At 35.1% G+C, this 25,596-nt stretch overlaps 2 protein-coding genes across 9 annotated transcripts in view; both read right to left on the bottom strand.

Annotated features, from left to right (window-relative positions):
- Window positions 1-4,589, bottom strand: part of TEX29 (testis expressed 29) — a 41,181-nt gene extending 36,592 nt beyond the window's left edge. Inside the window, exons 1-3 of one of the 2 annotated variants that reach the window (XR_007951747.1) lie at window positions 4,120-4,586; window positions 3,829-3,925; window positions 3,508-3,580 (exon numbers count right to left, since the gene is read on the bottom strand). Coding sequence is in view for 1 of the 2 variants with exons in the window: in XM_051984214.1 (XP_051840174.1) it covers window positions 3,829-3,871 (43 nt within the window). In the remaining variant the exon portion in view is untranslated. Of the gene's footprint in view, window positions 1-3,507; window positions 3,581-3,828; window positions 3,926-4,119 lie in introns of both variants that reach the window. The other variant, XM_051984214.1, reaches the window with a different exon arrangement.
- Window positions 4,590-17,518: 12,929 nt separating this feature from the next.
- ARHGEF7 (Rho guanine nucleotide exchange factor 7) overlaps window positions 17,519-25,596 on the bottom strand; it is a 333,485-nt gene continuing 325,407 nt past the window's right edge. For 6 of the 7 annotated variants that reach the window (XM_051984207.1, XM_051984208.1, XM_051984210.1 and 3 more), the window contains 2 exons: window positions 25,505-25,559; window positions 17,519-20,617 (listed from right to left, as the gene is read on the bottom strand). In XM_051984207.1, coding sequence (XP_051840167.1) covers window positions 20,495-20,617; window positions 25,505-25,559 — 178 coding nt within the window. In that variant the 3' untranslated portion in view covers window positions 17,519-20,494. Of the gene's footprint in view, window positions 20,618-23,877; window positions 24,083-25,504; window positions 25,560-25,596 lie in introns of those variants that run through there. The other variant, XM_051984209.1, reaches the window with a different exon arrangement.

Genomic DNA, 25,596 nt, shown 5'->3' with positions numbered 1-25,596 from the left:
CTACTCAGTAGAAAATCATAAACAAGCAGAATTCAGCTTTTTCCATGTACTGCTATCTAAGTTAAAAGTGCAGGCTGATCACTCTGTTCTAGGGAGGCTGAGGGAGGTGGTATCAAAGCTTGAGTTAGAAGAATAGTGATTAGATATGATGAACTGAAAAAAAGCTCTAATTTATTATTGATGAGAGAAATGCAAATTAAAACAATTTTGAAATATGATTTTACACCTACCAAATTGACTAAAACAAAGAGGAAAACTATAAATTATTTCAAGAATCTATGATTTTGTGAATACAGGGAGCAACAGGTGAGGAATTTTTCTGCCAATGCAGACTAGCATCTTCTCAGCAACTTATTCAGGGTGACACAGCAGGTACATGTCAGAGGTAAGGTTTGAAATCAGGATTTCCAAATCTTGATAATAAGCTACTAATCACAATGCCATTCTTCTTTTCAAATATATTTTTATTTTTTTAAACTTTTGATATATTTTACTTTTTTCCCAATTATATATACTTTTCCCCCCTATATATGCATAGAAAAGAGAAAGAGAAGAAAGAGAAAGAGAGAGAGACAGAGACAGAGAGAGAGAGACAGACAGAGAGAGAGAGAGACAGAGAGAGAGAGAGAAAGAGAGAGAGAGAAAGAGAGAGAGAGAAGAGAAGAGAAGAGAGAGAGAGAGAGAGAGAGAGAGAGAGAGAGAGAGAGAGTTAATAAACTCAAGGGAATCTTTCCTACTTTTAGCTTTGCCAGAGTAGATGAAGTATTTCATTAAAAAGAAACTGGAAGAAGAGATTCAGTGTGAGAATAGAAGAGAAAAAGGATCTGAATAGGCAGGAGGAACCTGATCACTTTGGGAAGTTGGGGGATCTTTGGCAGATAATCTCATGGTTGAGTGCATGGCCATCAGCAAGCCTTCTGGGCAGTTCTTCAAGTACTCCTTTCAGAAAAGCTTCGGTGCTCTCCCTTGGCTCTAAAAGTTCTTCCATTTCTCTTCTGTGTCCAATTTTTCATTCCTCCAAATTCCCAGTCTCTGCCTGCCACCTCCAACAACAGTTTTCACTTCTCTTACATGTATCAATGCATCATGAACCAAGTATCAATCTGAATCATCGGCACATATATGTGATATATTCCCCTACTCATTTGGAAGCCTTATGAGGTCAAGGATCATGACTTCCTTTATATATATGTGTATGCATGTGTATGTTATATGCATGTGTGTGCGTATGTTTGTGTATACATATGTGTGCATATACACATGCAGTGTGAACATATATACACATCTATCTTTTTTTTTTTTTTTCCACTCAGGGCTTCACACAATATAATTAGAGGAAATTTAACAGATGTTTGTTTAAGTTGAAGTTATTACTAATGGCCACCAGGGAGAGCCCTTTAACAACTCATAACTTTCTTTCCTCTTCCCTAAAGTAGCTGCATCCAAAAAATAAAACAAAACAAATGGATAAGCTTATGAGCGTTAAGCATCAAAACCCCCTGAATTTTAAAATTTAATATTAGCTAACTAGTAAACAAGCAAAAAAAAAAAAAAACTCCTAGGATACAAACTAGGAAACAACAATAAACAACCCAAAGCAAAACGAACAAACCCTACAATATTAATATTACATTCCCATACTTATGTTCCAAACTAGAAATATGACCAGGATAAGAACAAAATGAAAGAGAGGTGACCATACATTCAAGTTAAATAAAAATCAGGAAGAAAATTAATGGGGAAAAAAAAGAATGCTTCCTTTCTCAATTACAGGAAAATAGGTTGTAGGTGGTTTTCCTAGGATATGTCTCACTACAGATGAGTGAATATAATTCTATATGGTCTATTACTCTCCAGAGTATCTTTTAATCAATTAATTAAAAACAAAAACACTTGCTTTATACAGACTATTTTGGTAGTCAATGGACAAATGAAGATAATAATTGGGAGTCCTTGCCCTCAAGTTGCTTATATTCTAATTGGGGAGATAAAACACTTATAAACATCAGTCTAAAACCAATTGGAATATGAGAAGTATCTGTGGGTAGCAGATGATTTTTATCCCGTCTTTTTCAGCCACATTTCTACATATCCAACCCTCATCTCTTTCTTAAAACTACAGTCTTGAATCCATTTCCACCTGGATAGAAAACAAGACATCATTCAGCATGTAACTAGTGTCTTTTCCCTTAAACCTAGGGTTCTTAACCTGGGGTCCACAGAACCTTCAAGGGATCCATGCTTAGATTTTAGGGTATCTACAAACTTGGATTAGAAAAAAACAAATCTTATTTTTTTTTCATTAGCCTCTAGTTGAAATTCAACATTTCCTTTAATTATTTTAAAACATTCTTCTGGGAATGTGTCCATAGTCTTTAGTAGCCTGCTAAAGGAATTCAAACCACAAAAGTGGTTCACAAAACTCTGCCTTAAACCTACTTCTCTTCCTAATTTCCTTCTTTCTGTTGAAGGAGTTTCATTCTTCTAGTCACACATTCTTAATCTCAGAGACATCCTGGATAGAGACATCCGAGATGACTCTCCTTTCTTCCTCCCATACATCCCATCAGTAGCTAAGTCTTGTTGATTCAACCTTCACATCTCACATCCATCCCATTTTTGGTAATTGCTTGGCTAACATCCCTCTTCCAGCCCTCATCATTACAAAAGTAACCTCCAAATTCTTCTCTGGATCTCCCATCTTTCAGCTGTCAACTTGGTATTCCTAAAGCACATATTTGGCCATATCAGTTTACCAGTGCAAAGGACTTCAGTAGCTCCCTACTGATTTTAGGATAAAATATAAGCGCTGTTTGGCAGTTAAAGGCTTTTACAATCTGGACTCTAATCTCTCCTTCCAAGATTATTTCATATTACACTCCCTCACACACTATTTTCCAGCCAAATTGGACTATTTGCTATTCCCCACACATAACAATTCATATTCTACCTGAATGCATTTACAAAGGTCGTTCACTACCTCCAGTGGTATATTTAAACATGCTTAACCAGAGGGAAAGAAAAGAAGAAAGGAAAGAAAGAAGAAAGGGAAGGAAGAAGGAAGGAAGGAAGGAAGGAAGGAAGGAAGGAAGGAAGGAAGGAAAAAGAAAGAACTAAAGTAAAAGAATTTATTACTCTTATTCTGTACTAAGCATTGGGGATAGAAATAGAATAAACTGAGACAGTCCCTACTCTAGAGGAACTCAAACTCTAACAAAGGAGGGAAACACATAAAAGAAAGTTCAGTTTCAGGGCAGATGGAAAAACTCAAGTCCTCAAGATACATCAGCAGGGCAGATGTCAAAGACCTGGAAGTTTTTAGGTAGGACCAATGGAAGTACTGGGGGACTGCAGGAAATAGAGATAGGGCAGAGGTACAGCAAGTGGTAAATTTGGGTGGTCTTCATCTGAATGAACAGAGTTGTTATCCTTCTGAATCTATATCTAATCTCTGAGTATTTAAGAAGCCTGAGATCAAGAGAAAGGGAAAGGGAACAGATCACCTACCCAGCTTCTGGTCAGATTTCCTGCTGCTTGGAGTCACAACTGAGTTCTGGAACTGCTGGGGGCTAAAGAAGAGCTAAGAAGAAAAACCAAAGGGTTAGGGAAGAGTATCTGTAGTAGTGAAGTCCTCCCCTCCAAAGGTATCACTGGTTTTTAATTAAACTTAAAACTTAAGGTGGGAATTTTATGGAGAGAAAAGGAAAGGAAATGAATTTTCCTGTGTTGTCTTGAAAAGAAATTCAAAGATATTCCTGTAAAAAGATAACCTTTTCAGTAATTGCATTAAGTAGAAAACAGTCATATATAAGACTTTTCTAATTTTACCTGCAAATTTACTCAGCAATTGATGTGAAGTTCTTCGGGGCATATTTTCTATATTTCAACATGTCATCTGAAATGCAGAAGAGCTCAGCAGGCGAGCCTGGAAGATAGCACAAATGAAGCAAACACAATAATGTCAAGATGAACTCAGGTAGAAGCCAAGAACATGAAACCTACTGCCTGAAAACCACCCCAGTTTTTTTCTGAAATTCATCTGTAAAAGATGAGAACAAGAAGTACCACTCAAGGTTGTGAAGTTCAGACTTTTCTCTGGTCATTATAACCATGACTTACCTGCCAAACATATCACAATCCAATGACTGTTCCTCCTAACTAAATTCTAGCTTTATGTTAAATAATTTTGGTGCTAATTCAAGTAACCTATCTCCACCCTACCATGTAGCCTAAAGGAGAATATCTCCCTGTATGATCATAGAACTCTCGTTCTCTTGGCCATGACATCATGTAGAACCCCAAGTCATCATAGAAGAGATAATAACTTCTCCCACTTTAAGAACCTAGAGAGGTAAAGGAGAAAGACACCAAATTAATACCAAAAACTGATGAGAAATTGGAAGAATTTTTGGTTTTATGCTTTTAAAAAGAGAAATCTGAGAAGGGGGCCATAAACTTTACCAGTCTACCAAAGAGGTCTCGATTAGTTAATGATCCCTGATTTAGCTCAGCCCTTTCATTTTGCATATGAAGAAGCCATAGCCTAGAAAGGATAAATGACTCTCCCAGGGTTACACAATTAGCAAATGGCAAAACTAGGATTTGGATGCAGGTTCTCTCACTCCAAAACCAATGGGGTTTTTTCCCACTCCAACCACACTTTCTGCTGGTCTATGTTGTGGAACCAATTTATTAATTTGTTCATTTACTCATTCATCAGTCATTGAAGGCTGCTGTGTATGCCAGTAACTGTTTAACAATTAGCTCTCTTTAATCTGCATTATTAATATCTTCCCCATCACCTTTTTAAGTCTAGACGATTAACAAAACAATAAATCAAGCCTTGATTTGTAGTTTTTGTTAATTTTTAAGTAATAAATGTTCTACTAAAAATGAAACATTGGATTTAGCAAGCAAGATTCCAGCATACCTCTGATGCTTATTACGTACAAAGCATTGTGGATGATAAAATGAAGAAAAGTACTTTGACCCTATCCTCAACATTCCATAGAGAAAATCAGACATACTCACAAACATATGGTTGGTAGGGATAAGTATCATAAAAGTGTCATAAAAGATGTATCAACAAAGCCCTATGGGAATATAGATGATCATAGCATGGAAAATGTGTCTTTTGAACTGAGTCTTAAAGCACAGGCAGAATTTCAGTAATCAGAGAAGTGAGAAGGGGAAAAATGAATATTCTAGATAGAAGACACAGTAGGACAAAGTAAGAAGTGAGAAAGTGCAGTGTGTATTTAGGAAAAATGATTAGTCAATTAAATTTAATTTGACAAAGTTCTTTTCTGACTTCTACCTAAGAAGCATTGTGCTAGATATTAACGTTACAAAAATAGAACATAAATCCTGCCCTAAAGAAGTTTATAATTTAATAAACAGGATTATAAAAGTCCACAGATTATCACAAAGATAGACAAAAGGATTAAGAAATATACAGCTGATAGAAAGAAGAGAGGTCCATACTAATCTCTATGCATTGAGGTAGAGAGGTAGAGAATCCTGTTAGCCAAAAAGAGGAGGAATGATTTGATGCAGTAGGCATATATTTTGGGATTAAACGGAGGGAAGAATTTTAAAGGTAGAGACATGAATAGTCTAGTTCAGCTGGAACTGGAAATAATTGAAGGGAATTAGTATGAGAAAAGACTAGGAAAAGGGGTGGGTAGGAATAAAATTTGAAGAGCCTTGAATACTATGATAAAGGTTTATAGGTGGGGGAGGGGAGAAGACCTAGAGAGAATAAGTGATTGTCACCTACAGTGACAGAGATAGCTAGTGTTTGTCTTTCATTTTCAAAGAGGCCCATTGAAATCATGGTGAGTGTGAACTAGCTTGAAATGAGACAGAATTTCATTCACAAAATTGCAACTGCACTTTCTTTTTCAGTAACGAAGTCAAGTGGCAAGACAAAAATCAAAATGATTCGTAATGACTAGGATATCTTGATGTCTCTTATGTCTGATCGAGCTCTAAGGGCTCCACAAAATCTTTTTCAGCCACTTTCTTTCCTTTTAAAAAAATAAATATTATTTTATATATGCATATTAACTTTAAAAAATACACATTTCTTTATGAATCATTTTGGGAGAGAAAACTTAGAACAAAAGGGAAAAGTTACGAGAGAAAAAAAAAAAGATGTGAACATAGCATGTGTTGATTTACATTCAATCTCCATAGTCCTTTTTTTTGGATGCAGATAGAGTTTTCTATCCAAAGTTTATTGGGTTTGCCTTGGATATTCCAGTCACTTTCATAGCTTTTGAAAAAACTTATTCTCATCTTCCCATTCCACTGGAGAAAATCTTCATATGTTTGGATAGACATGCCCCTAACTAACTTGGGTTTGAGGTATAGTAGATAGCTACTATAACAATGTAAACAAAAATTGATACGGGCCTTAACTTTCTGAAAATGGAGTAGAAATAAGTTTACAAACAAATTTAATTTAATCAACAAGGCTTGGTAACTCATTGGATTAATGAAGAAGGAATAAAAAGGAAGGAAGGAAGGAAGGAGTGAAGGAAAGAAAGGAGGGAGGGAAGGAAGAGAGAGAGAGAAGGAGGGAGGGAAGGAGGGAGGGAAAAAAGAAGGAGGGAGGAAAGAAAAAAGGAAGGAAGGAAGTAAAAAAGGAAGGAAGGAAGGAAGGAAGAGAGGGAGGGAGGGAAGGAAGGAGGGAAGGATCAAAGCTCAAATGTGATTTCAATTCATGAAATTACATGACTGGGGGGATTATAATGCCATTAAGAAATATGAAGGGATACTGGGAAGGCAGATTTTTAAGAGAAAATTAGTTTTGAATAACAAATTTGAGGTGAAGTGGGTGGTATCCAGGTGGAAATATACAACAGTTGCTTGGAAATGCAAAACTGAAACCCTGGGGAGAGTTTGGATCTAAGGAGATAGATTTCAGAGGCGTTTGCATAAAAGTGATCATTGAAGCCATGGGGATGGAAAAGATTGTCAAGGGATGGAGCACATAGACAAAAGGGAAGGGTAAGGACAAAACCCAAGGGGGGCCCCATGTTTCAGTGACAGGAATATGTCTCAGGAATATAAGAGGCAGAGAAATGGCTAACGCAGTAAAGAAATGATATGAGCACATTGTCAAAAAATTCAACAGCTTAACACCTATTAACAAAAAAATTTTGCTTTTCTTGTTCATTGTTTGTTTCTGATTCTTCATGACCCCCATTTGATTTGTTGTTGTTGTTTTTCCTCACAAAGATACTGGAGTGATTTGCCATTTCCTTTTCCAGCTCATATCACAGATGAGGAAACTGAGACAAACAAAGTTAAGTGACTAGCCCACGGTCACACAGAGTGTGTTTGAGGTTAAATTGGAGGGCTGGCACTACATTCACTAAGGTACCACCTAGCTGTCTAATAATAATAACTTAGAGAGCGCTTTGATCTTCACAATAAGAAGATGGGCATGATTATCATCCCTATTTTAAAGATGAGGCTGAGAGATAATTAAGTGATTTGCTCAGTCATATACCTAGTAAATATCTGAGGCAGGATTTGAACTCAGGTCTTCTTGATTCCAACTATACTATGTCACCTACCTGCCTTAAGTATGTCCTTAATATGTATAAAGCAATGGCTTATGAACTAGAGATAGTACACATGCACACATAACCTTTTTTTTTTTTTTTTTTAACCTCACAGTGCTTATGTTAAAACTAAGGAATGAAGGAAAGAAAAGAGAAGTCCATGAGATAAATGCCACAGAACATTTGAGCAGCAGGAAACGTGGAAAAAATATTGGATTTGTTTTGCCCTTTTCTAGATTGATTGAATTATACACTTTGAACACAGCTATGTCAGAAATGGAACTTGGGCTCAGACTGTGGAAGTACTTGAATATCTTATAGGTGAAAATATTCTTCAATGGGGCCTACGATAGGTTTATTGCACTCTACTTTATAGAGAATGAGGACATCCTTAAGTTGGAGGACATTATGTAAGCAGGCAGCTAGATAGAGCACAGGGCCTGCAATCAGGAAGGCCTGAGTTCAAAATCTGGCCTCAGATAATTGCTACCTGTGTGGCCCTTGGCAGTTTCCTCATCTGTAAAATAAGCTGGAGAAGAAAAACCTGTCCAGTATCTTTGTTCAAAAAACTCCAAACGGGATCATGAAGAAATTACTGAATGAGTGAACAGCAACAAAAACTGTTCTGGGAGCACAACAGAAAAATAGATCAAATAAATTATTTAATATTTTAGAAATAGGCCATGGGGGAAGATATAAAGGGCAACTTTATAGAATTGCAGGAGTGAATATCTGATTTTTTGAAAATAGAGATTTCTTGAGAATTGTTGACCTGGCTCTGATCTAATGATCCTGCCAGCCCAATATCCTACTTCTAATATGTCAGGGTTGTATAGTGAAAAGTGTGGATTTGGATGAAGGAAATCTGGATTTGATTTAAGATCTGGCCATTTATTACTCATATGTAACATTCAACAAATCATTTAAAATCTTTAGATCTAGTTTTTTCATCTGCAAAATGAGAAGGCAAGACTAGATTACTTAATATAGCATCTAGTTCCACATTTATAGTGGACCAAAGATTTTATGGAAGGCTATACTTCTCCCAAATGTTAGGAGAAGGTTAGCTACCTCCCCCAGCAGCCTTCACTCCTCCATTCCTCCAAAAATCTAGCTTTTTTAATCCAGTAGTTGAGGAATCATTCTTGTTCCTTCTTTGTCCCTTGGCCTTAAGTATTGTGAAGTTATGTGCATCACCACTGGTTAAAAATAAATCTTGTGAGTAGTTGCCCATCAGTTAGGGAGTGAAGTTACAGTATATGGGTGCAATGGAATATTATTGTTCTGTAACAAACAGGCTGATTTCAAAAAACCTTGGAAAGACTTACATGAACTAAAGCTGAGTGAAATGAGCAGAATTAAGAAAACATTGTACACATTAACTAGAAAATTATGTGGTTACCAATTGTGATGGACTTGGCTCTTTTCAGCAATGAGAAGTTTTCAAGGCAATTCCAGTAGGTTTGATGGAAATAGCCATCCACATCCAGAGAGAAAACTATGAAGACTGAATGTAGATCAAAGCATAGTATTTTCACTTGTTTGCTTGTGTCCCCCCCCCGTTTTTTTTTCTTTCCCCTTTTGATTCTTATATAGCATGATGAATATGGAAATATGTTTAGAAGAATTGCAAGTGTTTAACCTATATTGGATTACTTGCTGTCTATGGGAAGGGGTGGGAGAGAGGAAGAAAAATTGGGAATACAAGGTAGTGCAAAGGTGACTGTTAAAATTATCTTTGCATATATTTGTAAAAATAAAAGCTATTGAAAATAATAATAAAAAGAAAATACATCTTGATTTCATCAACAAGATCCATAGATTTAAAGCTGGAGGAGACATTAGAGATCATCAAGGTCATCAAAAGCCTTCATTTTATAGATGAATTGAGGACCCAAAATATTAAAGTCACATAGCTAGGAAATGTCCATGAAAGAAGGTGAACCCAGGTCTTAAATGATTTCAAATCAAGTGTTTCACCCACCAAATTATACCCCCTTACTTGTTATTTCGTTACTCATCTCTTGGTCTCATTTGTCAGTCAACATTTATTAAAACCTCTATTTTAAGCATTATTTTAAGTCTTGGAAATAAAAAAGGTGGGAAATGGAAGGGAGGGAGATAGCCTCTGCTTTGTATCTCTGCTCTCAGGGAGCTCATGTCTAAGTATAAACCAGATAGCATACACAAATACATGAATGCGTGTGTATGTATGTATAGTGTGTAGGATAATTTGGAAATGGTTGGTTGTTGTACTTTATTCTCAAAGAGGATCAAAATGACATTATTACGTTGGGGTATGGTTTTGTCCAACGTGGCTGATGAGAACAAGATGAGCTTAGAAGGCTCTACCACTGATCAGACACAAATATACTTTGAATCTCCTAAGCTATTTTGGATAATTTGGATATAGGAAGTAAATATAATAAATAAAATTATTTTAATAATTATAATTATTTGGATCAGATAATTTTAGGGATAATCTCAGAAAGAATTCACTAAGATAAAAGAAAGACTAGAAAAATCTTTTCACAAGTGAGACTTTATCTGAGACTTGAAGGAAGCTAGGAACTCAGGTAGCAGGGATAAAGAGGGAAAGAGTTCCAAGAATAGGGGCACTTTTTATCACTGGGAACTATTTCTAGCATATTCTTAGTCACCATTCATGTCTCCATTGATCACCAACAGTTTGGAGACTGTAGTGTTCCAAGATACACAACCATATATCACCAGAAGCATGTGTTTAAAAAGAATAATTTATTGTATCAGGGAGCAGCTTGGGATCACTGAAATCACCTAGGAATTTAATATGGAACTTAATAGGAATAAATGTCAATTCCAACATGGGTTTTAAAAATCAGCAGGATGGGAAAGATGAATTTAAAAAGTAGTTTATAAAGAAAAGACCTAGGGGTTTTGGTGATTTATAAGCTTAATAAAAGTTAGCAGAGATATTGTTATTAGGGGAGAGGAGGAGCATTCATCATAGGAAACTCAGCTCCAGTCGATCACACCTGGAGTTTTATCTCCAGTTGCAAGTGCTACATTTTAGAAGGGACATTGACATCTTGGATCTCATTCAGAGGATACTCAGGATGGCAGATCTACTTGACATCATAACCTCCCAATCAAATGAAGACTTGGGAAGCAAATATTTGAAGAGCCTTCATGGAGATCAAATTTGCTTGGTCCTTGAGAGCAGGAATAAGATCAGCAGATTAAGCTCCAGAGCCCTGGAGATTTTTGAAAGGCAAAATGACCACTTTGGAGTGTGGGTGGATTTTGTAGAGAAGATTCATACCTTAGGTATGCTTTGGAATTGATGAACTCTGAGAATCTCTGCCATCATCTCAAGTTTCTTCTTCTGCTTCCTTGGAAATCTGCTTTAACACCATCATTTTTAAGTTCTTCCTTCCACAAGAATTCAGTAAAACACTCACAATATACCAAGCACTATGCTAGATGTCAGGAATAGAGAGATGAAAATGAAACCATTCCTGCCTTCCAAAATGACCTGGATCCTCCCATACCTGTCACTTGTCAAGACTTGAGTATCCTGGGTGTTGATCAATCTAGGCCTCGGGACTAACAAAAATCAGGTTCTGCTAACAAGTATTTCCAGTCAACCAGAACATGTATGACCTCTGTGATGCCTCTTTCTTTGATAGTTTAGGAAATGAAATTGGGCATGGTGATTTTTCACACACTCAAACAATAAGAGGGTTTGTTTATTTTTTCCTTTATTCAACAATACCCTTTGGCATTTCGACATGTCAGTATTAAGGATGACATGTGCATTGGATTCTCTAGTCTGGCCTTTGATTCCCCACCAGAATGGGGCACAGCTGCTGGGAGCCTGTTCAGAGCTGTCTAAGCCTTTCTTCTCATTGGTACACAAACAATTATCATTATCCTTTATCCATTATCATTATTCAGCCTGGTTTTTTTTTTTTTAATTTAGATGTCATCCCTAAAGTTCTAATGCTTGTCTTGAGATAGCTTATTTTAATGTGGAATTCTCAAATACTCAATGAGTTCTGTGATCTCATCTTTGGAATTCCCTCCAGCAATACAGATTACTATCCTTGCCAAAAATTTTTTTGGAAGATTCACCATAAAAAGGTCATCAATATGTTGAAGGCCTTCTTTGCTTTCTCCTAACATCTTAAAGGTACCAGTGGAGTACTCTGGCTGCCTGATATCAATTTCTCCTTATGTGACCAGTCCACCTTCTGTTCCTATCATACAACTTTTTGGTAATACTTTTATTCTCTATCTTCAGAGTTCCTCACTGGAGGATTTATGGTTTGGGGCAGCTAGTTGGTATAGTAGATAAAGCACCAGTCCTGAAGTCAGGAGGACCTGAGTTCAAATCTGTTCTGACATTTAACACTTCCTGGGTATGTGACCCTGGACAAGTCACTTAACCCCAATTGCCTCAGGAAAAATAATATGGTTTATACATTTCATTCATACATATATTGCAGTTTGCTCCTATTTACTACATACTTCTCCATTGCCTCTTCTGTGATACTCATCTTTAGTTCATCAAAGGAACTAGAAACACTCTGATAGGTTAACAAATTCATAAGAAAATAGAAATTCTCTTTTTCAATTTTAGAAGATCAGCACCTGCTAACTTACAATATATGTCAGCCCTTCTTTCCTATCCCTACCCCTCCCAAAAAAATCTATGAAATCTAAGATCCTGACTGGGCCCTTCTGGAGACAGAAACGAAGCATTCTAACATTGGATTTTTTGTATCTTAAGGTCATATTAACAAATTAATGAGGAAGTTAACAGGGCAAGGCAGCATAGTATACTATATAGTCAGAGGTAAAATTATATTAGAGGCAGGTAGATCCAAGTTTAAGTTTAGTGCAAAGTCACTAAAACTCGAGTTGAAGACCACTGCATTTGTGGACCTCTAAAAGGTCCCTGTGTAAATTACATCACATGTTCAGAAGAAAATATTGACAGCAAATTTTACACACATCTGGAGGCACAACCTTAAAAGTAAGCAGTTTTGAATAGAAGCGAGACATCTTTTAAGGCAGACTAAAATTTTCACAATACTAGGATATAAGCCTGAGTTCCTCATCTATAAAATGAACAGAAGCAAATGGCAAACCACTCCAGTATCTTTGTAAAAAATAAAACAAAGACCCAAATGGGGTCACGAAGAATTACATTTGACTGAAAACAATTGAACAATCATAGCAAAATTTGAAGTTTAGAACTAGAAGGATGACCTTGAACCATACTATAGAAGAGAAAAAGTAAAGTCCAGAGAAGGAAATTAATTAAAAGGTCATTACTTTTCTTGAGCGATAGAACTAGATTTAATTTTCTAAGCCTTTAAATCTAAAAGCACACATTTGTTTAGTTGCACTATTGTAACTGAATATATAAATTACAAAGGAAAAATTATAAAAGAGAAAGAAATTTTATTCAAAAGATTTGTAAGTGAAGTCCTTCCTGACAGCTCCAAATACTAGTACTCAAGTTCTCTCAACATTGACCTTGAATTTTTTTTTGTATGTTCTTATTTTGTAATGTTATCTTCCCTGATAGACTGGAAACTTCTTGAAGGCAGGGACTATTACTTTTGTCTTTGTATACTCAGCATGTGGTTAAATATTTGATAAATGCTGAATAATAGTTTTAAAATTTATAGAAAGCAACTATAATATAGTGTTGGATTTGGAGTGAAAAGCCTTCAGTGTGAGCATTCTCTCTCTTACTAACATATTTTTACATCACACTTTTCAGACCCATTTACTGGATAAGCCCAGTATCACTGGAGCACCTTCTTTACATCATGGTGTCAAATTTGAAGCAGTGTAGTTAAACCAGATGAAAATGTAATTAAAATATAACAAATAAATAAAAACAGTAAAACACTGATAATGTTAATATGTTTTTTAAGCTAGTATTTGACCTGCAGAAATCTGTTATTATTTGAGTTTGACATTACAGCCTTATACCAACTTCATGTAGGAAAATGTCCAAGTATTATCACTCACCTCTCTTTTACAAATAAGTAATAAGGTTATTTCTCATAAGGGATAAGGAATCTCATCTAAATCAGGACTCAATTCGATAACTTTCAACTTAGCCCATTGCTCATGGTACCATATCTCTTAATTACTAACTGCTTGATCTTGGACAGGTGCTTTATGATTCTGAATACTGTTATTTTATGGAAACAGGAATAAGTGTTCTTGTCTTGCTTATCTCACAAAGCACTGATTTATCATAGAGGTGAAGGTAAATGAAATCAGTGTAAACTGGCAAAACACTATATTCATTCATTTCTCTAATAAACATTTAATAAGTGCCTATCCTAACTTGGTATTAAGGACATAAAGGAGGAAGAAAAAGGCTCTTGCCCCCAAGGAGCTTAATTTATAATCCATATTAAATATCATTATTCTTACAATTTTTACCTATGCTATATAGTGCTCATATCCCAAGAAGCAGGAGTCTCACATTTTTTAATAATTATTATTTTCTAATAATAATAGTTTCACTAAATGACCTATTAGGTGATGCTCTGGAGATCTGTTTGCCCCTTTTAAAACTGGGAATAGTTGTACTAAACTAAGTCTTTTTGTTTTAAACAATACTAATCACTCCCCTCCCCCAAATGTGTCTAGGACTAATATAGAATAAGACAGCCAGTTGTGTTTGTACCTGAATTCATTATTCTTAACATCTAATGACAGCTAGATAACAACAAATTCTATCAACAGAAACTTACCCAACATTATTACAGAAGAGACATCCTGAATAATTTATTAGCATCTTGTGCTGCAGACAGTTTTTAATTTTGCAGTGTTTCAATATTCAGCATAGTCGCCACTTACATCCTTTCAGTTATTAAATGTCATCCACTTTTGTTTACAAACAAAATCAAGTTAATTAAACATTATATTCCAGTTAGGCAGAAATGAAAACTCCCTGCCTACACAAAGTTTCTAATAGAATGTAGTGAGCATTGTGAGGAAGGTAGTGGCTCAGTAGAATCTCAGAGATAAGGCTCTTTAAAAAAAAAAGTCCCGTTGTTTTTTTTTTTTTTTTAATCATTATTATTATTCTACATCACTTCAAAAGCAAAAACACTACATAGAGGTCCCTTGCTCTGACATTTTTCCTTGGGAAGAATTCTCACCAACATCAACTTTAGCCCAAAAGATTCTTCTGGATAAGAAGTTGAAAATGGAAACATAGAAGGAAAAGCCAGTTCACTGAACATGCTACCAACTTACTCACAGAAAGATGATGGACATAGAATATAAAATAAATGCACATACATTTTTAATAGGTTGGATGCAGGAATTTGTTTTGATTGATTATACAAAGATTTTTTTTTCTTGCTTTCTCAATGGAGGGAGCAGAGAAGTGGGAAAGAAAAAAGATTTGTGAAAATAAAATTTAATTTTTTAAAAAAGAGAACAGTTCGTTGTGTAAACCAAAAACTGCACATCAAGGCTCCTCCCTCAAAATGGAGTCTTAAAAGGCTGCCAAGTTTTCATACCATGATAAATTGAAAACAGCTGTTGTCTGCATATGTAATGACCTACCTAGTATCCCAAACATGGAGAAAGTATGATGATGAAACTTCTTCTCTCACTTCCGGGAGGTAGACAAATAATGCATAGCATTGTTCTTGGCCTCGAGATAGAAGAATGATCACTGACTTTTATACAGAATAGATTTGCAGAACACTTTATATGAATGACCTTATTTAATCCTTACAATGACCCTGTGAAGTAAATAGTACAATTTATATCCGTTTTACAGATGAACACAGCAAGTCTCATAGAAATTATATGATGTGCCCAAGCTTACAGAGATGGAACTGAAAACCAAACCCACTTCGTTTACTAAAAAGCTTTTAAGGCCCTTTGGCTTTAAATCTATGATGCTTTTATAACAGGGGTAACTGATTTGAGGCATTAAGGATTCAGTCCTTAGAGCATGTACAGCATATTGACACAATCTCTATGTGAACTTTGAGCATGAGCAAACATTGTTTTAGTCAACCCATCCCGATAAGAACAGGTTCATTCTGATTGACTGCTGAAATGGGGACATAAAGGACTATCCTGGAAAGGTTCTCTCTTTTCCCTTCTATGTTCAAATGAGAAGTATGCTATAAGCCTCCAAGACTTTGGGACTTTTCCACCTAGCTGATAATGTACCCACAAATATAGGATTCTTGTCCTTTCTTTTGTCAGTTTTTTCTTCTTTTTCAGGTAAAAGGAATAATGGAGTATTTCCTAGCAAGTAGGCTATTGTAGTTGGATTGCAGTGTGAGGAGGGAAGAGACTAGGAAGATATGCAGAAATTGGGATATGAAGAGCTTTTAAATGATTATGTCCCACAACGTATTTATTCATTCCCCTTTTGAGAAACTCCCTACAATTTCTGTTTTTTGCTACTAGAAAAAATGCTGCTATAAATATTTTGGTGTATATGAAGTTTTTTCTTTTTTGCCACTGACTTTGGGATATAGTTCTAACAATGGAATCTTTGGATCCAAGGATATGGCCATTTTAGTCCCATTTTCCTACATTAATTTCAAATAGCTTCCTAGAAGGACTGCACTACTTCTCTACCAGCAAAGTATAAGTGTATCCATCTTCCTAAACTGAGTCAGCATTGATTATTACTATCTCTTGTCATCTGAGTGTGATATGAAAACTCACAGCTGTTTTATAACTGTTCTTAGTGATTTGGAGAACTTTTCATATTAAGTTTTTGATTCTTATTTTGAGAACTATTGGTTCTTATTCTTTGAACCATTAGTTTTTTTAAAATTTCATGATCATAACAGTTCACCTGGAAGAGAGAGTAGTATGGGAGATGTTAAATGCAAGTGTAATAAAAATTAAGGAGATTAAAAAATAGATAAGAAAATGGATCTAAAATCATAAAAAATAGATTTTACTCACATGGGCACACATACACTTCAAATGAAGCCTAATGAAACTACCTCATCATAGAGCTTAACTCCATGTTCCTTATGAAGATTACTTTGGAAAAGCAAAAATATCATTTATAAAGGCCCAAAATTCAGACAGACACATATTTAGAGCTAGCCATTATAAATAAGTTTAACAGGTTTACAAAAAACAGGTTTTAAACAGTAGGAAGAATTCTATAACTAGATTTTTGCTGAAACAACGGACATTTCTTAAGTTCTTGTTATGTGCCAAGCATAGGATGTAGATATTAAAGGCAAAGACAGCCCTTGTCTTCAAGGAATTTATTTTCTAACAGGGGAAACAACACACAAGGGAAATAGTTTGCAAATGTTTTAAGCATACATACATATGTGTGTGTGTGTGTGTGTGTATGTGTGTGTAATCTCATTTGGTTTTCAAAACTCTATGAGTTAAGTGCTATCATACTCATTTTATAAATAAGGAAACTGGGGCTACACAAGGCTAAATGTCTTGCCTGTAGCCAAAAAAGCTACAATGCAGAATTTGAACTCAGATCTTGCTTACTCTCAGGCCAAAGCTTTATCCAATAACTTGCTAATACAATTTGTCATTTTTTACATATTTTACTGACAACTGAATTTCTCCAATTAGAACCATTTGCTTTGTCAAGGGTTGTGGGGGTTATTATTATTATTTTTTAAATTTGTTTCACTTTGGTCAAGGGGAGGAGAGGAAAAGAGAAGAGAGGGAAATGAAGACAGTCATTTCTTTTGCCTTCTGCTTCCTTTGCTTCCTATCTTCAGCACTAGGCAAAAACTATTTTCCTCAGTGAGAGGAATACCTATAATTTTATGTTGAATTTTCTTAGGTTTCCTAGTTTACTGAGGTATATTTTGTTATTCAATTTTTTGTACTAGTCATAAAATATTCATTTATTCATTAATAAAACATAGAAAATCCAAAGGATAAAATGACAATGCTTCATAATATAGGAAAAAAAAATCATTGTTTAATATTAATTACAACAATGTAGCATAAACATTGTAGTAGTCAATACCAGGACATTATCTGTGACATTTAGATTAAAATATTCTCCAGAGTTATTGTAAATTGATGCTTTAGATTTCCTAAACAAACAATTGGCATTAAGAAAATCTATACAAAGGCAGTCAGTTGTTTAATGTCCAGGATGTCATGACACATGGTGAGACAAACAAGCACATATATCATTAAGTACACCAAAAAGAATTTCAGATGCTACATTTCAAACACAGTTTAGAACTGAAAGTGCTTCACATCTACAGGATAAGAAATGGCTTCATCTCCTCATCCATAAAAGGTGAGAGCAAAGAAGTAACCCTTTCAAAGGTTAAATACACAGTGCCCCATTTTTAATGTTTATATCAAATTCCCAACCCCTCAAAAGGTCACACGGTGAAACGTAGAGTATATGTACAAAAGAACAAATTTTTAAAAAGAAACACTCGAGATGCATTTTCTCTGCTCCCCCAAAACCTGAATTATTAATTCATGGTTTGGGATCTACAGAAAGAAAAGGCAATGCATTAACACGGGTCATCTTAATGACCATTCCCCATATGAAGGAATGAGACATTAAAAACACCATCACACTTGAATTAAATACTTCATTCTACTATTTAAGGCATGTTCTGTAAGAGATCTATCCTGGCATATGCTGTCGGCTAGAGTAGTTCTTTAGCTAGGACAGATGTTATATCTCTCAGCAAAGAGACACAGCAATACCACCTTTTACAAAGTGATGGAGAGAAGATTAGATCAATGTTGTTCCTGAGTTAAAATCTGCTTAAAGAAGGCAAACTTAAATACTTTCCCCCTTTGTATTGTTTTCCTTTGCAATGTCCTTCCAGCCATATTTAATTAAGGAACAAAATCCACCTTTAAGAAAACCCTTTAAGTAAAAAACTCAAAAATCTTCAGTTTTGTCATATTCTGCTTTATGTGAACTAGAGCATGATGGAAATTTTGAATCTTGAATCAAAATGTCAAAATTTACTTATTTCTATCTTCCCAACCCTGGATTTTCTCATCAAGTAGGTCAATGAGAGCTTCTAAACCACACTAAAAGGTCTGTATGTATGATGTTTCTAAAAAGAAGATTAACTGTGTCACTAAGTTAAACAAATTAGGACCAAAACCTTTGCTAAATTGAAGCTGAGAAGAAACCATAATTATCAGAGGGATCCAAATCCTTTTAAACCTGCCATTTAAAAGGGAATTAGTAAAGCAGACTGCAGTATTATTAGGAGGGGAAAGTTCCCATTTTCTTATGCCAGTATTCAGAAATTTACAAAATTCAATCAATCACCTTCCTGGGTATAGGCTACAGTTTGTACCTGATATCTTTCTGATGCCAGAGGCTAGCTAGCCTTTTGGAGTTTTCTGCCAAGATTTCCTATCATACAGCAATGCAGGTTTTTGCCTTTTAAAAAAGATTTTGTGCATGCTCTATGAAACAATTCACTTCATTTAAAAACTGACTTAATCAGGAAAAAATGGAAATAATCAGCATGAAATATGAAATATTAAAGTTCCTGGGATCATAGATCTTATATCACTGAAGCAGAAGAGAAAGTGTCTATGCTTTAGACAGGGCTTCCGTCTACTCCAATGCACTAATAAAGATTTTTAAATGCAAGACTGAGACAGCCAGAAAGGCTCAAAAGAGCAAATGTAACCCCAGACTTCCATTTCCCCATTAGCTTTATACAGAGGGTGTGCAGAAGGGAAGGGGAAGGAAGAGAGGGAAAGTTTAAACTTTTAAACTTTCAGTTGGCTGGGCATAAAATGTATATATTGCTTTATATTTGCCAGAGAAGGAAGAACCTCTCCCACTGAGCATTGTGCTAACATCTGCTGCATCCTGATGGAAAAATAGATCTCATAGAATTTGAACTGGCCTAATAAAGAAACCCTACACATGAATGTTAGCTCATAATATTACCTCTATTTGTTTTTGTTTGGCTGCAGTGATTGTATAATAAATAATACGTTTTATTTACATAATCTGGTTTTAGATTCCTCTTTTTTGTAGGGAGGACAAACAGTGCACTTCATCAAGTTGCTAACGAGCTATACATAAAAGTCTGTGTGTGATCTCAAAAAATATAGCAAATTATCACTGATACAGTAATTAAGACAAAGGAGACAATTGCATATATCTTTAATTGGCCACATATGTGGAGCATGTCAGTTTCTCAAATAAATGTATGAATCATGTTAAGATAGTCAAATGATCTTGGGCTCAGAACTTCTGCATCCTTAAGATTCTTAATACTGTTTTCAGCAAAGACTTACAAGCTATTTTAATGTTTGGACAGATATAAATAAAGTTAATTTAAGTGTATTAGAACAGATTGTAACTTTTAATTTTATGACGTTATGTAAGTAGGGTAACTTAGAACAAAAAGGATGATATGAATAGGATTTAGACATTCTTATCCTCCACTCTGTCTTCTAATCCTTGTGACCATAAAAATAAGAGGAAAGGAAATTCTAGCGTGGTGTCAGCCCAAATCTAGCAACCATGTATGAATTTAAAATTATAGATATTTACAAGATATATATATATATATATATGTATATATTTATATATGTTCAATTAAAAGTCACTGATGAGAAACATGAACTTTAGTCAGTCACTGCACTTTTTTGTAAAATGAGGTAATTTAGATGCTAACAGATTTAATTTAATGCAGTTCGGGAGCCATGGTCTCTATCATCACATATGGACTAAATGGTTTCATCATTTCTATACATACAATAAACAAGATCTTTTCTATACACATGACAGGCAAGATAACCATTCCATCCAGTTAAATCTTGCTTTTCAGTGCGCTTGATGTAATACTGACTCATGTCAGAAGGCATGCCCAGCTTGGTCTAAATAACTGGTCTTTCAATAGAAAGAAAAAAAGGCAAGTTCATTATAAATTGGTTTCATCCCAAGCAGGATCATTCATATTCTTTAAGACTTTCCTTACAAGCTTTTCCAGGTCTTTGCGTGCTCTCTGCTCTTCCTCTAGCGATTTCTTCATCTTTTTGTTATCCTGTTAAAAAAAACAAAACAACCCAAATGACATGTTAATTTATTTTCAGTACTAAACAGAACTTTCCTTCCCCAAAATACATGCTGCCAAGAAGAAAATTCCAAGAACTCATTTAATAAAAGTCTGGTGCAGATTCTAGTGCTATTACGATGCAACATATTTATTCAATACTCCAAAAGAGCTTACATAATTTCCTGGCATCATAAAGGAGACGTGCCTAATGGAAACTTCATTTAAGTGTTCTTTTATGTATAACTGCTACTGGGATCCAAAACATGTCATTAAAGGAAAATAGTCCTAATGTCCTTGATTAAAGATTCTTTTTTTAGTACATGAATATTTGTATACACAATCACTATGTGCTGATGTTTCATAAGAAGGTTGAAAATAAGATGGCATACTATGTGCCTATATCCCGCTCTTTTCTTGTTCACAATAACCAAGAGGCACTTTGCAAGGAAATCAAAGTAATGATGTGCCATACTGTGAGTAATGGAATGACTGTTCAATAATAGCTCATTTTCAGATAAGACTATAAATCTGGCCCTAGTGAGAAAACAATGGGAACAAGCAATAAGGTTACTATTTTCTCCAAAAATAAAATGCCATTTCTTCTATTTTGTGTAGAAATGGGCACAAGAGGCCACATTTTAACACAACTTGGGAAATAACAGTTCTTTTTAAAGATAAGTACTGCTAATTTGCTGAGAGGATCACTGTTATGGAATGCACACCTTCACTAAGCATAAGAAATGTATGAGGATGAGGTTTCATAAATCAAATAACTTGGCATTTCCTAATAATTTCTCTGAAATGATGCTCAGGATCATATTGTTTCATGTGAGCATGGTGGCTTTAAATTTTATTCCCTCTGGATCCAAATGTGCTAGGAATTCTACCATCAAAGTTATATTAAAGCTGCTGTTACTGAACTGATTTTCTCTGAACACTTCAGAGACCTTTTGGGTTGGCATTTTTCAACTGCAGAGGTTCTGCTGTAAATCATGGAAAGAGAATAGAAAAAATACGAGAAATAAAAGGGGTAGGAAATTCTGGTTGAGATCCTCTTTGACCAGAAAAAAAAAAAGTTTGTGTTTCACTGAGGCTTTTGAAAGGAAGTTGCTAAATGCCTATCAAACAAAGCTGTACTAAGGAGGCCCATGGTGACTAGGCAGTGCCAAAAAAGAACTTCATTTTCAGCAAAAGGAATTTTGCAGTCACCTGAATAGGCTGGGCTATGTTTGTGTTTTAATTAAAGACAAAAAACAGGTATATTTAAGGAAATACATTTCGGTTTTTCTACTTAAAAAGATAAAAGGGCACCAGAAATCAGTTTCTACTGAGACTCTACTGTCTATTTAAAAAATGAACAAAAATAAAAAAAAAATTTTTGAAAGAAAGGAAATAGCCTTTCACACCAAAAAATAAAATAAAATAAAAAAGGAAAAGAAAGGAACATGGAGAAGCATGGAGAAGGAGAGAAGGCAGAAACAGAACTGAATATTTAGAGGTATTTCCTAAGTAGGTGAATCTTCGACAATTGAGCTGCACCCTCCTGAATAAGAAGTAATTTCTTGTACACCAAGGAAAGTGGATGTACATCTGCAAGCACCAAAAGGAGAATTCACCCAGTAGGAGTGAAAGGAAAAAGAGGTAAGAAGTGGTGGTTGGCAATTCCTAATGAGGGTTATCAATAAGGTCATTTGTTAACTTGATGTGAATGACAGAATTGTGTTCTGGGAAAATATATCCATGATGCGTAGGAAAGTTTTCTAATAATCCTTAATAAATCTGACAACTGCCACATCTGACAACTGCTAACCTTGCCAAAATAAAACTAGGAAGCATGGCTGAGTATTTAGAAGTCCCAGAGGGAAAAAATAAAGACTTTAGGGGATATATGAAATATTTTCATCACTGTTGCTCACTGAATATAGCAAATGAGAAAAGCATAAGTGGGAAGTGAGCAGACAGTTAAGAATTCAGTATCTGACTTGGATTTCTAAACCATGGCTTAAATACAGGAATGATAGTCCAAGAACAGACTGAATGTAGTGAGAAGTGGTAAAGCAAAAGTAAATACATTTTTGTTTTGATATTCTGGTCAAAAAGTGAAGAGATAAGGAGAAATACTCTACTTGAATCTACCAGGTCAGATACTTGGCATATTTCAGCTGCAGAGGATCTATAAATGATGGAAAGAAGATAGAAAAAATAAGCAAGTAAAAGGGTTAGAAAGTTCTGCATCAGACTCTCTTTGACAACAAAGGAAGAAGAGTATCAATAGAATGAATCAGTAATTCAAAGAAGACAACACCCTAGAGGAGATACAGGAGTAAAATTTATGTCCCCAAATATATATTGATAGAGAGATAAACTATTGGTAATAAACAAGGTGAATCCTAATGCAAGAGACCTTACCATTTTAGAATTCATGATAAAAAAAATGAAAGAGTCATAATCTGACATATAACTTAAGATTCTTTCAAGTACTTGTCAAAGGATTTCCAGAAAGAATAAGCAAGATGTTATAGCCTAAATTCTAGAGAGAAAAATAACCCTAAAAGGATGGAAAGATTTCCAGAATGAAGTTCTGAAGTCACAAACATAAAATACTACAAAAATGAAAAAGAGCTATCAAAAGAGGACAGTTAAGAAAATTAACAGGGAAGAAGTTGAACAACTTTGATTTTCAAACTTAATGTACAGAAAAGAGAAGCATGGTGATTAAATATAAAACACTGGTATGGTTCTTTAGGAATAACACAACAATATCAAAAGCATTAATAATCAAATTGAACTGAATGGAGTAGATAAGTTTAAAAACAGAACAGGCATTCCCTTTAGCCATGTTGTGAAGCACAGAAAAGAAAAGAAAAAGATCAGGGCACTGCTTAGGATGGATGAGGTGATGAGATAATGGAGAGAGAATGCACAGCTACTCAACTTTTTTTGGCTTCAGTTCTTCTGCTAAGGAAAGTATCTCAGGCTGACTTTGAACCCAGTTCTTCCTGATTCCAGGGCTAGTGTTATATCCACTGTGCCACCTAACTGCTCCTCTTAAGACCTGACTTGAATGTATGAATGATTATAACATCCTTCAAGATGTTTAATTTTCATAGCATGAACAAAAAAGGTCAATATTACAAAAAAAATTTAGAATTTCATTTATTTTCTTTTTAAAATTATTTTTGCTGAGGCAATTTGCTGAGCAATTTTTTGCTGAAGGTTAAATGACTTGCCCAGGGTTATACAGCCAGGAAGTGTTAAGTGACTGAGAGCAGATTTGAATTCAGGTCCTCCAAACTTCAGAGCTGGTGCTCTATCCACTGTGCCAGCTAGCTGCCCCAATTTCATTTATTTTCCAAAGGTGCTTTCTTAATGCCTTTGTAGTTAAATTATTTTCTTTTGAGATGCCGGTGAACAGTCAGTGGGATACTGGAAATTTGGTAAATGAGTAAAGGGCTGGAATAGGAAAGAATACTAGAATGAAGCTGCATACAATGTTTGAGGGAAGAATAAATATAGTTTAGTTAGCTCATTAGTCAAAATTTTCATCTTACCACAATTTTTGCTGCCACCATAACTTCACATGAATAGAAAGCTGCTCTCAGACTTAGGCAAACCTCTGACACATAATTCTAAATCATTCAGCTACTTAGCCCCTGAAGCAACTCTAAGTAACCATAAGACTATTTTCCAGGACAATTGCTGATCTGCATATATAAGAGAGTTTCACTACAGGGAGTTTCATATACCAATGGAAGCACAGATCTAGACCGTAATAAAATACAATCATATAATTGTAGAACTAGGATGAAAATGAAAAGGGCTATTCCATGAAAAAGAGATTAGATTCATTCTACTTTGTTCCCAGATGGTGGACAAGTAGAATAATGGAAGAGAAATGGGTAGAAGCTGAATAAATACAAATTCAGTTTCAATTTAAGGAAAAACATCCTTAACAATTAGAGTTGATCCTGTAATAACTAGAATAGGCCCTTATCTCCAAAGGGTAAATGGTACCAGAAAAACATACCTAATCAAAAGTGGAATAGACTGCCTGGAGAGACAGTAACAGTAAATTCCCCTTCACTGGGTATTGGTAAATAGATGATCACTCAGTGATTATAATTAATCTAGAGCAGGAGTAGGGAATCTTTTTGGGGAGGGTGGGAGAGGGTGGAGCACGAGGTAATTAGGATTAAGTGACTTGCCCAGGGTCACACTGACAAGAAGTGTTAAGCGGCTGAGGCCAGATTTGAACTCAGGTCCTCCTGATTTCAGAGGTGGTGATCTATCCACTGTGTTACCTAACTGCCCCAGGGGTAAGGAATCTTTTTACTGTCAAGGGCCATTTGGATATTTTTAACTTTATTCCCAGGCCATACAAAATTATCAACTTAAAAATTAGCCTATATTTGGTCCAACACTTAATTTGGAATAGCAGTTGCCTTAGCAGGACCTGCAGGTCAGATATTCCTCACCCTTGATTTACAGGGATTACAATCTAATGAAGTATAAAGCACTACTATGGAACTTTTTTTTTTTGTAGAATTAAGCTGATTTTCCATTTTTATCCCCGCACCCCAAATATATCTAATAGACTAACATCGGGATGGGTGATAAGATTTTTTTCTGTTGTCACCAGCTTCAATTAAATTACTAGAGAGAACCACTTGAAATTGCTGAATGGATCAGATCTTTTTATTACAAAAAACAACAACAACAATATACCTTCTCTTTAACACATATTTTCATGAAATATTCCTTTAAAATATCAAAATACTTAAAAAATATATTTAGGGATGTGTGTTTACAAGTGTGCATTTATATAAGATTTTATTTTTTTGACTACATATATGACTAAAGTATAGTGTTACCCACCTGCCTTAATTCCTGGACTTCATCTTTTAGTGCATACACTGTGTCAACAAGACTCCTGAAAATAAAATATGATTTGACATTAAATATAACTA

This window comes from Antechinus flavipes, chromosome 3 (genome assembly GCF_016432865.1).
Source record: "Antechinus flavipes isolate AdamAnt ecotype Samford, QLD, Australia chromosome 3, AdamAnt_v2, whole genome shotgun sequence".
NCBI classification, from domain to species: Eukaryota; Metazoa; Chordata; class Mammalia; order Dasyuromorphia; family Dasyuridae; genus Antechinus; species Antechinus flavipes.
This window is presented reverse-complemented; position numbering and strand designations above follow the sequence as displayed.